Here is a 12,702-nt window from a genome sequence, read left to right on the forward strand (position 1 = left end):
CTAGTCCAAACACTCCTTCAAAAATTAGGGGGAAGGATCATTTTGATCCGTACTTCAAGGTACATATCCTACTGGCACACTTTTGTTTCCTTGACTTTAAATTCTATAAGTCTGTCCCTTTGATTATAAGTTTTCTTACTGTAGGATTGTGTGGGAGCAATTGATGGAACTCATATTCCAGTCACAGTCGATGTTGACACTCAAACTCCATATCGTGATAGAAAAGGAAACTTGTCTCAAAATGTTGTGGGTGTGTGTTCATTTGATTATAAGTTTCAATATGTCCTTGCTGGATGGGAAGGATCAGCTGCAGATAGTCGTGTCCTAGCTTTAGCCCTATCAAGATTTGATCAGTTGGTAGTTCCCCTTGGTATGTCAAGTATTTTTATATACCGCTACATATGACAATTTTTAAAAAGTTATATTAATTGATTTTTATTTTTTGTAGGAAAATATTATTTGGTTGATGCTAGATATCCCAATGTACCTAGATTTCTTGCACCTTATCGCTACACGCATTACCATCTAAAAGAGTTCTCAAGGGAAAACCCAATAAATAGCCCACAAGAGTTGTTTAACCACTACCACTCATCGCTTAGGAATGCAATTGAACATACATTTGGCATTTTGAAGCAATGCTTTCCTATCCTAAGACATGCGACATCATATCAAATCATGATCCAAATTAAGATTGTTTTGGCATGTTGCATACTACACAACTTCATTACCATGGAGGATGGTGTTCCTTCTGAAGTTGACATTGAAGAGGAAGATGATCGTGAGGGGATAGATGTACCAATACTTGAGACATATGAGATGACTCAGCGTGATAAAAATTATTGGGGGAAGTTTAGAGATGATATAGCCAAAAGGATGTGGGATAATTATAGAGCTCGATCTTAATATGGCATGTTTGTAGTTAATGCCACATGGAAAGCTCAAATATATTGTACTTAATATTGTATGGAAAGCTCTAGTTTTTTTGAATGCTACGTAATGTTATTTTCATCTACAATAATACTCTAAACTCTTCACGAAGAAAGTTATGATTGTTTCTCTCTTTACCATCTTGATTTGATGCAATTGTTTCTTTAATGCAAGTGAACTTCTTTTGTGTTTGATCATACACATTACTTCCATCTTTTTGTACATATCCCTACTTGAATACATCTTGGAGGTGATAGAAACAAGATGCTCTTACACAAACTGAATTTGAATCTCTCTGATTATGATATGGTTATTTATTACTTATTGATGATGCTATGAAGTTATATTGATGAAGTTGTGTAGATTATGAGAAAGATAATGCACTGTTTGCTACTATGTCCTCCATTCATTTGTTTGCTGCTTCTTTCCTTTTCCACTATTTTTCCTGCTTATATCCTGAATGTCTACATTCAAAATCATCTTTATAAGGAGACACAATGAGAAACACATTTCCAATTTTTTAGGCATGGTGCAAGGGAACCCATTTTAATGATCACATCACATTTGGCATCCCTATGATTGAAGATAAAATTATGGTTGACAAATATTAAAGGCAAGGAATAACATTTGCTAGAACTTAATAGATGGGCCAACACATAAGACTTTACATATCAAGTAACTAAAATATAATCACTCTGAGTCTGCCTCTGAAGACACATTATTTCAATCGAAGGTCATGGCAAGTATCAGCTGGTCGAGCATGAGTATGTATTCTCCCTATGTCCTATACTTTAAGTCTGTACTTGATAAAGACTTCTATGTTTGGGGACATGACTGAACCTATGCATGTACAAGTACCATCTAGGTGCAAATACCACTTGGATGATTTGCTGTTGTCCAGCTGTTAGCTAAATTTGTTCTAGATCATTGAGTAGTCATTCATAGCTGGCTGTTGTTCTTTCAACCCAACTATTAAAGCTAGACAAAGTTGTACTGGCTGATGTAGAAAAACATGAATGCTGATTGTTTGAATACTTGATAGATTTAGCTGTATAAGGTTAGAAGTTCAAATTCAGTCTATTTTAGTTTTGCTAGTGTGTTCTAACATGAAAAGTAAAGCTATGGAAACAATCCTTAACTTATTAATATATAAACTTAAATATAGGAAGATAACAAGAAATTAAAACTCATATCAGATTATGATCCTCATCTAAAACCTAAAGCTCAACAAAAGTATATAGAATCAGATTTTAGTAGAACCATTTCTCAATACTTGCAAGGACATCCACCAAATTCTCATCACTTCCTTGCCTATAAAAACATCACCATTGTTGCTTTGATCAAATTAATAAGGGAAGTGGATTTTCAAATTTAATTTACACAAAATATATTTAACAACAAGAGTCTCCAATATATTTCTTAATTCAGAGAGAGATAATTTCAATAATATGAATCTTGATCTATGATCAATCTGTCAACGTCAATTTGCCTTTATATGTAGATTGATCCCTTGTTGAATGAATATAAATAACAATCTGCCTATTATCGTTGATACTCGTATCTATAGATATACCAATCACTGTTGATTTGAATAATGATGATAGTTTTCAGTTTATTCTCTATGATATAAGCATTATCTTCCATGATATTAATCTAGTGTGATTAACAACATTAACGGTTTGGCCTAGAAGGCGATGAGTGTTTATAAAAAAATTGCTTACATCTTATTATATGATTTGTTACGTGAATCTTTCTAATGCAAGAAAATAGTTTGTAGATACATCTATCAACCAAAAGATATAGAAGGAATCTCATGGGACATAACCCATCTATTTTCATTAAATTGTTCTTGATTTACTATTTCCTAATTTTAAGTTGATGTCATTGAGAGTTCGAATTCAAATATCTATATAAATTTATTATACTCATTGTTGTGTACTCGATTCTTAGCCAACAACCAATTCACTAACTAAAGTGCACATTGATTTTTTTTCATTTTAAAAAAGTTTTCTTATCAAAACAATTTGCACCTCTATAATAACTAGTTTTAATACATTTGAAGTATGAGAGAATACGTTCTGATACAAATATTTAGTTCTTTAGAAGAACCAATATAACTTGAGATTTCACAATAAAACTTAATATTCTAACCATTTTGTCTCAACTTCTTTTTGTCAAGATTACATAAAAAGAAAAGACCCACAAGATTTTGATATTTTGCAGGCAACATGTTGGCAGGCCAATAATAGTGCTGATGTTGTTTCATATGTTCTTGTAGATCTTGCTTATATGTTTCATTTCAAATGCTCTGTCAATGACAAACACTTTTCTATATATAAGCTATGATAGGGACCTTGAAATATATCAACAAAATGATCTCTGAGTTGAAGTTTGAAGCTCAAAATTATCCATTGCACTGCTATTAGAGACTTTAGTTTTAGATCCACAGTCTGTTTCATGGTGATAAAAGTTGTTCAACTGCTCCAAACTCATATTCTTTGTGGCCTCATCATCCTTCTCCAACATCCACATTAGATGCTCAAAAACAATAGTATCACATGGAAGATTGAGAGCCCCCTTGTGGTTGAAGCCAAAATCCTCCTCTACCTTCTCAAGCAATTCTAAACACTGGAAAATTCAAGTATCTCATGGGAATAATGAACATCTTCAGATCATTTCCCACATAGACAGCCAAGTAGCCCTCTGGAACATAAGTAGGAGAACCTTTTCTACTGCTCTATTGAGAGCCCCCATTAATGGATGCAGATGTTTCCTTGTGGGTATTGGCCAACTTGTGCCAATTCTTCACAAGCTACTGCAACTTCACAATCTGTCGGATTTTTTTTGCCTTGCTTGATCCACTCATTTTACAAGATCTATAAATAGTCAGATTTAAGGTCAGTGGAAAGTTAGAATATGTTCCAACTTTGATGGGTGTGTGATACAAATAAAAATAAATTGGCTCTATCAACACAAGGTCATAGAAACCCTAACCTAGGAAAATTTCAGAAGAGTAAATGCTCAGCATAAATATTCTCCAGAGTCTAAAATTTCTCTACCCAATACCCACTGAGCTTGATTCTACACATATTCTATGCATATATCCAATGTAATGAAAATTATCCTAAAGAAACAATGGAAAGAAATCAGTAGAAGCGTATACATTTTTCTCACTTTGGCTACATCATCCCATTTGCCAGATGAAGCATATACATTTGCCAACAGTGAATAGGCTCCTGCATGTTTTGGTTCCAACATGAAAATGCTTTCTGTTGCATGCTTTTCTGAATCCACATTTCCATGGACTTTTCAGGAACCAAGCAACACATTCCATCTACCAATTTTGTGGGTGTGTAGTGAGTGAGCAACATCTATGTATTGATCTTTGTTACTTGTTGAAAAAGGCTCGTATTCACTAGAAAAGGTTAATTTTTTGAAACTTACAGTTATTATTACTACTTAGCTTCTTATCATAGTGAAGGTGTTAGCATGAAATAACACCAAGTATGTATGGCAGGCTCATGACACAATAGGATTCCTAGTACTGGGTTTGTTCTTCATTGTATCTGCATCACTGTTGTTTTGCAATTGTATATATGTTTTTTGGTTGATAGATTTTTTATTTAAATAGAGTCTTGAGCATGGACAATGATGTTCAAGTCGTTGATACACTTTCTTCAAAAAAGGTGTTTTGGAAACCATGCATGGAGAGGAAGTTCTTAGACTTGCTGCATGAACAAGTCACCTTGGGTAGAAAAGGTGAGGGAGGATTCAAAAAAGAAGCATGGATAGCCATTGAACGAAAGTTCAATGCAGAGATGAGCATGAATTTGTCTAGGGACAATTTCAAGAATAAGTTGAAAACTTGGAAAATAGGATATAGGATTATGAAAGAGTTAAAAAATACTAGTGGACTTGCATGGAATGAGTCCACACAATCGATGGATGCCGATGACAATGTGTGGGAAGAGTTGCTTAAGGTAACATGGCCTTTTAAATGTATCATTTTCTTTTAAAAACTTATTAAGATATCAATGATAGTCATGAGTAATCCAATTTTTTGACAACATGCAGAGGAAAGAATTTAAAAATGCAAAAGTTTTTAAGAGGCAGTCATTTCAATATTACAATGACTTAGCCGTGATTGTGGGAAATGACATGGCTGATGGTGCCACAGTGACAATAGTACAAGACACAGAAGAAGGGCACCATATGGATGAGTGTATTGGTCTTGATGATGATTATGAGGACATTCATACACCTAATCAGGCTGCTGCTGATTTGGATAATGAAGATATGAATATTCCTGTGTCGAATTAGTGTAGTGCAACAAGTGGGAAACATGTTTGTGAAGCATCATCAAGCAAGAGACCAAAGAGGAAGAAGGTGAGTATGGCTAGTTCCATGGATGGGATGTCTCATTCAATTGATAAGCTAAATGAGACCCTACTCAAGCCTCAATTTATTGAATTGGCTGAAGAGCGTAAGCTAAAAGATCTAGAAGATGTCTATGCTGCACTAAAAGTCACCAATGAACTTAGTATTAGTATTTTGATTGCAACATTTGACACCTTTGTGGCTGATCCTAATAAAGCCAAAGGGTTTTTAATAATGAACAAAGAGGAGAGAGCTGAATACATTAGAATAAAGTTTTTACGGATTTAATACCTTTATTGTTGTTCATATACTATTGAGGTTGGTTTTATAACTGTTAAATGTTAATAAATTTTGTGGGTTCCCATCCCGTTTGATGGATATGACCAAGGATTTTCAGAATTTTATCATTTGTTTATTGAAAAATTTGGATCTAAATAGTCTTATTCACTTGATATTACATTATTAAGTTTTTGATTTGTTATCTTTATATGTGAATGCAATTACTTGGATGTAGATTAGTCATAAATATATCATGAATTATATGATGACTAGTCTGAAGTTGTTTATCACTATTTATGATTGTTTACAACACCCACCATTCTTAGCACCGAGACATGTGATTCAAGGCCTTTATTGTATTGTGATCCATGTCCCCACATGTGCATGTGGCATTAAGTTTTTAGCCCATCAGATTTATTTCACAAGTTTGATCTTCAAGTCATGTGGAAGAGTGGTACTCACTTGTTTCAATTTAATCTAATGCATTTTATCTAGAAATCATTTGGAAGAAGGGCGTTGTGTTTAAATTTTCTGTGTATTGAGCTTCCGTGAAATATGTCATAGTTGGGGGCTAGATCAATTTGATCTCAAGCTATTGTGCATCTATGTTCTTTGTTTTCTAAAATTTCAATTTGTTCCTTCAAATTCTAAAATCTATAGGTAAAATATAACCAGTAGTCGGTTCAACACAACCATAGATCAAATTCATCTTAAAATCACGTGGAAGGGTGGTGTTCTATTTGAGTTTCAGTCTATTGGACTTCATGAAGTTTTTCGTAGTTGAATCAAGTAAAGCTGAAACAAGTTAAGGTCATCTTAGCCACTTGATAAACATTTTATCTTACTATTTATTACATAAAATTTATGCATTAGTACGTAATATCAACATAAATCCTCCTTGCAAGTGATTTCTTGAATGTTTATATGCTTGTTTGGCCTCTACACCAATTAAGACATGGTGCATTGTTTTTTGATACATGGTTCATGGATTCGAAAGTTGTGCCCATTTATAATTGTCCATGTGGTGCTGGGGCGTGTATATTAAAAGTGTCGCGCACGAGCAAAAATCCTGGGCACGAATTTTGGTGTTGTCCTGAGAGTAAAAAGGTTATTAATTATGACATGTTATGTATTATATGTTTCAAACTAATGACATATAATATCTTTAGTATGAACTAATGACATGTAATATCTTTAATATTTTGTATTGCAGGGGAGTAGAGGTTGTGGACATTTCAAGTGGTTTGACTCTACCACTACTCATAATGAAAAAAACCAATGGAAAATGTGTAAGACACGAGAGGTGGCCAGGGCTAACATTGGTTCAATTACAAAAGATTAAATGTATGATGAAATGTGTAAAATGTTTAAGGCACGATAGGCTGAAATAATCTTTGTATGCTACCTTCTATGTGTAATTATTGGCCTCTTATTCGGCCTTGTATTTTGGGCCCTTTTTCGACAATGAGCTTAATACAAATAGAACTTTATTACATGTTTTGTGTTGTCTTTTAACCTCTTACTCGGCCTTGTATATTGGAACCTTATGTGATAACGATTAAATAAAGATAGAACTTTATTATATGTTTTATGAGTTAAGTTAAAAGAAAATTTGTAAATTTAATTTAGTTCCTAATTTAAATTTTGAAATTATTAGACTTTCTTTTCCAAAATTAACAATCTCAAGATAATTATATGAAAATTTGAAATATGAGAAATTATAAATAAAATGTATTTTATGTTGTGTCAAAAATATCTAAAAAATACAAATAATATAAAGATGTTCAACAATTCTTATATATTCTAACTCATTTTAAATTTTCTTTTGTTTAAATATTGTACAATATTTTTTATATTTGTTTCTTACTACTTAAATTCTTCTAGTTAAATTAAAAGATATTTTTTATTTCACAAATGTTATATTATATTTATTTCTATTTTTTTGAACCTTACATTTTATATATTTGTATTATTAGAAGCATACTTGCGTTTTCTATTTTATATTGAATTTTACAATACAAAATTTAGATAAAATTTGAGATCTGGTTGGTTTCAAATTCTACAATTTTCTTCAACGCAAATTACATTATTAACACCTGGCAATATGTGTTGTGCAATGACAAGTACCACCTCTTCTGAGATGTGAATTGTTAACACCTCGTAATATGTGTTGTGCAATGACAACTTATAAATTAATGTAGTTTTATTTTGGTGGATTAAGTATTTTCCACAATTTTAATGACAATAAATATAATGACTTTAAAATCATATAATGTGTAAGGTATATTTTAATCATGCTAAAATGGTGTATTAAAAATATATTTCATTCATCTTTTAAAAAAAAACTTGTTCATGTCGGTATTCCAATTCTAATTCCTAAATGTGCAACCAAACGGAGGAAATGCGTATTCTCATATTGAATTCTTGGTGAACCAAATAGGCCCAAATCGAATTCCCAAAATTGAAACCTGAATTTCAAGTTCCAGAATCCCAAATCAAGGATTTCGGATGCTAATTATGAAATCATATTCGAGCAACCAAACGGACCCTCAACTCATGCTAAGTGACTTACCTCAAGATCCTCCACGAAAATAATGCAGACCAGGAAAAATGGGTACAGCTCACAATAAATTTTACAAAAACATATCATAGTACATATTTTTAGAAAGAAACTAGCCATAACCAATTAAATGGATCTAGTTTTTGATTAGCTGGGTTGATTATGAATTTCTTTAGAACTATCATTAGATTAAATATAATAAAACATGAACAATAAGCTATTTCTAGCTAGCAAGATCAAATATAGTTTTCCAAGGTGATAAAATTGCATATGCAAGGAATTGAAGAATAACTTTAGTGAAGAGTTGAGTGTAAGGAGTTGAAGAAGCAAGTTCTACTTTTATGTAAATACCAAAATCATGAGGCTCATTCCCTTGCAGAAGCCTTTGCTACAATGACATTACCTCTAAACCATGCAAAGGATGTTGAAGTGGTTCCCAACCTTGAAACACTCTTATAAGCATTTGATACTTTGGATCATTCTAGGGAGACTGTGCCAATACTTGAAACACTCTTATAAGCATTTGATATTTGGATTGTAAATTCTCAAAGACACTTGCAAGTGATTCCAATGTCATAGTACCTACTGCAACACTTTCCTAGATTCTGTCCAGTGGCTCCCATAATATCCTCTATGTTGTCTAGCTGTTATTTCTACCATGCAGTCTCGTTCTAAAACCGCTCCTTCTTGTCCTCTTTCTAAAGCTACTCCTTCTCCTTTGCTCCTATTCCTTAAATTTTGATTATCATACTTCTAAATATCTACCTCTACCTTATCTAAAATTAACTTCATAGTGTGGTGTAACTCTGGCATAGGTGTTTGATCATCGATAGCTTTAATTTCAGAATTCGAGTTTTCAAGATTGGTCAAAACCCTCACCTACGAACCTCTCGTGTGAAGCAATTTTTGTATTATTTCAACACCATGTTCTTGCTTCTGAGCTAACAGTTCTTCAGTTGCATTTTCTTGTAAAATATTAATTTAATTGAATAATTGTAAACTTTTAGAAAGTGCATTGTTGTTTTCATGTATGTATGTATATATGTATGTATGCATATATATGTATGTATATGTATGTATGTATGTATACAGATAGATCTTGTGGATTGTGGAATATGGATTATAAACAAAAAAGAAAAGAAAACATGACACTAATCATTCCCCATTTCTTTTGATTGATTGTGGAAAGCTACGTGCGAAAGAGGGTGGAAAGCTCTAATTGAGGTTGGAGAGCTCTGAATGTTGGTGGAGATCAGTGGAGATCTAGGATTTTTGTTACCATTCCCTTGTGATCTTTGTGCCCTTTCTCTATGATTTTCTTCAAGGGGTGAAGAGGTACCTATGTAAATGTTCTTTTCTTTTCTTTCTAAACATGTATCTCTTGTTCATATATAATAGCTTTGGTTAGATTCAATGATAATTGATTATGATGATTGTATGCCTATGTGCATGCATGTATGTAAATCAGTTCACTATGTGAATTGCTTTACATGGATACATACATACTTGCATAGAAATTTTTCTAAATTAAATTAATCATTCATATCTTGAATTCACACAAGCAATTATCCTTGCATTCAATCAAAATTATTCATACCAAACTAAGTATGTAGAAATCTGTACCTATAGATTATATTATCTCTTGGTGATTGAGTAAAGATCTCGTGTATAATATCATCCAAGTAATGATCAGATGCATTCACATTAAGTCATAATAGGATTAAGTAGATGATCCATTTATGTTACTTCATACTTGTTTTATTGAACATTTTGTTAAACATAATCAATAATACTAGAATTATACAACTACAACTAGTACTCTTGTTTATTTTATTTAATCATATACATTTAAGACTATTATTTTTCTTAAAATTAGACTATATTTTTTTATCACTATGTTAGTCAACAAATTGTCCTCTGAAGAAATAAACATAAATTAACTCTAAATGCTCGAGTAGAAAGACTAATTAGCACTAATAGTTGGGTCACTTCACTATTGAAAGAGTGTAAGTGCCCTCTAAATTTATTTGGGTACAACTCCCCATGTATGATTTACAATGAATTTGAATATGGCTACTTTTAACTAGAAAGAACAAAAGGATCACAAACATCTACCTGTAAACACGAAGTAGATATGGAAACACTAAATCACTACAAGAATATAAATAGTAAATGACACAAAGTCCATTTACCTAGGCACATAACAAAGGTCGAAATCAAGAAACATATTTTCCATCCTCTTGAGAAAGTGAAGAAACAAAGCTTTAAAAATATCTTTTAATCAAATATATTCAAGAAATAGTGACAATAAAATGCATTTAGAGAAAACTAAAGCGATACAAAGATCACTATTAGTGGAAAGAAAATTGCCCAAACTCCAAGTTTTGATATGCAACTTATCTTCCTAGACCTCCCTTCTCTAAAGTACAAAAGATATAAAGATCCTATTACACAACTGCATCAGAATTACCATCTAAAGAAACATAAATTCCTTTCCCTGCATTACATTTTGAAAACAAGATTTCCCCTGTCCCTAATATAAAGTTCAAAAAAATAACCGCCCTGTTCCTCATAGCACAAAGTCTGATTTTCTTTCCCTTTGGATGAAAAATATGGAAAAATTAGAAAACTAAAAACACTAAAACTCCCTCTGCTATAGCACCAAGTTTGCAGCCTCTGGGAAAGAGTAAAAAGTGGAACCCCCTCTTTATCTTCTGTTAGCCTCTTTATTATCTTCTCATTTCCCGTGAAAACTTTTTAGTTTCCCTAACTGAATCTTGAAAAATCTTATGACTTCCCCTTTTCCATATTTTTATATCATTGTAAACCTTGTCTTATATCTTTTCAAATACGACACCCCTATGATATATGCATGCTGACAGGTGATATCTGCTAGTTGTAAAGTGCTGTCGTTGTTTCATGATAGTCATATGCAATTTTGATAGGACTATACTCATCTGAGTATAAATTTTGATCTAGATGGAATCTTGCAACTTCTTTTGGAGAGGATTCATAAAACTAGAATTTACTACATATATCCAAAATTCAGGTCAATCCAATAGTTGGATTGTGAGATACAACTCTCGCAACATGACTATTTTACTGTGCTCTACATTTTGTCACTATCATTGCTAATCTGATAGTGTTGCACTCAAAAACATATAACTTTTGATCCATAAATAATATGACAAAAGACTTTGGAGAGGATTTAGAGAAATAGGTTTGGCCATACATATTTGAAATTAATCCCAATCCAAAGGTTTGATTGTTATATATGACCCTCGAAATAGGATCTATTTTTTCTGGCATCATTTTCTAGGTGTCGTGGATCATTTTGATAGTGTTGCATTAAAACATGTATAAATTTCTATCCATCAAGAATATTTTCAAACCTCTTGGAGGAGGTTTATATAACTAGTTTTACTCAAACATATCTAAAAATAGGATTGATCCAATTGTTATATTGGGATGTATACCTCCCACATCAAGACTAATATTCTGGCTCCTTGCAAATTCGTTGTCATAGAAATTACAACAACTTCTTCCAACAATATTTGCAAATGCATGACTTCCACCTCCAAAGCCTAAGTCAATCCATTAAAAAAAATGCATATGCACTTCAAAATTCTATCCTTATTGCTTTTGATGACGTATCATGCTACACTAAACAAATGGATCCTTTTGAAAAGCATATTGAATATTCACAACCTTGATTTGCACTTCTTCTTTTTTGAAACCATTGAGTTGACAGAGTTGGAACTTGAATTATGAACAGAGGTAGGATTCTGAACTTTTCTAACCAAAAAACTACGTTGCAAACCATGAATCTAAACTTTTCTTGAACTGAACCTGCAAGATGCCCATTGGAATTGTTGAACCACTTCAAACTACTTCGAACTTTAGTTCAAAGAAGTTCAAAAACATAAATTAAAAATTTTAAAACCTTGTCCATATCGGGTACCAACACACTAAAACACAAATATAGATCTTTGATAGTTATCTTTTTTAGTTTCAAGATCTTCATTTTTAATATGAAGAGTTACCACTACTAGACAATGGAATAGCCACAATGTGCAGCCACATAGCTCATGGATCTTTCCACTAAATTACATTTTTATTATATTTTTTTCCTTTAAAAATATTATAGGTGAATGTTCTACTAATTTTCCATATATATATATATATATAATAATTTGTTGCTTGTCGTTTGAGGTAATTTTCTATTATGAGATAGAGACATCTATCATAAGGATGGACATGCCAATTTTGATCATCATGCTTTCAAAGTTGATTCCCTTATCTAATTAATGAAACTACTTGCAACTAACACCTTGATTTTCTATAGCTTGCTTGATCAACTATTCACACAAATGAATCATCCCATATCCATAAACAACATCTAATCTCCTGTAAGTCTCTCTCGTCTAAAGACCCAATACATGGAGCCATTATCATAATGAGTAGACTCACTCTCCTTAGATGAATTCAATCGAAACTATTCATACCAAACTAAGTATGTAGAAATCTATACTTAAAAATTATATTATCTCTTGGTAATT

The 12,702-nt window shown here is 32.3% G+C and overlaps 1 protein-coding gene across 1 annotated transcript; it reads left to right on the forward strand.

Moving 5' to 3' along the window:
• Positions 1-4,568: 4,568 nt before the first annotated feature.
• On the forward strand, positions 4,569-5,247 carry LOC149565556 (L10-interacting MYB domain-containing protein-like). The gene is made up of 2 exons (XM_089816345.1): positions 4,569-4,907; positions 5,002-5,247. The coding sequence occupies exons 1-2, from the start codon at positions 4,569-4,571 to the stop codon at positions 5,245-5,247; spliced, it is 585 nt and encodes a 194-aa protein (XP_089672471.1).
• The last annotated feature ends 7,455 nt before the right edge of the window (positions 5,248-12,702 follow it).

The sequence above is a fragment of the Cupressus sempervirens genome, chromosome 3, assembly GCF_028749045.1.
Source record: "Cupressus sempervirens isolate cs-2001-9-10 chromosome 3, ASM2874904v1, whole genome shotgun sequence".
Classification (NCBI taxonomy): Eukaryota; Viridiplantae; Streptophyta; class Pinopsida; order Cupressales; family Cupressaceae; genus Cupressus; species Cupressus sempervirens.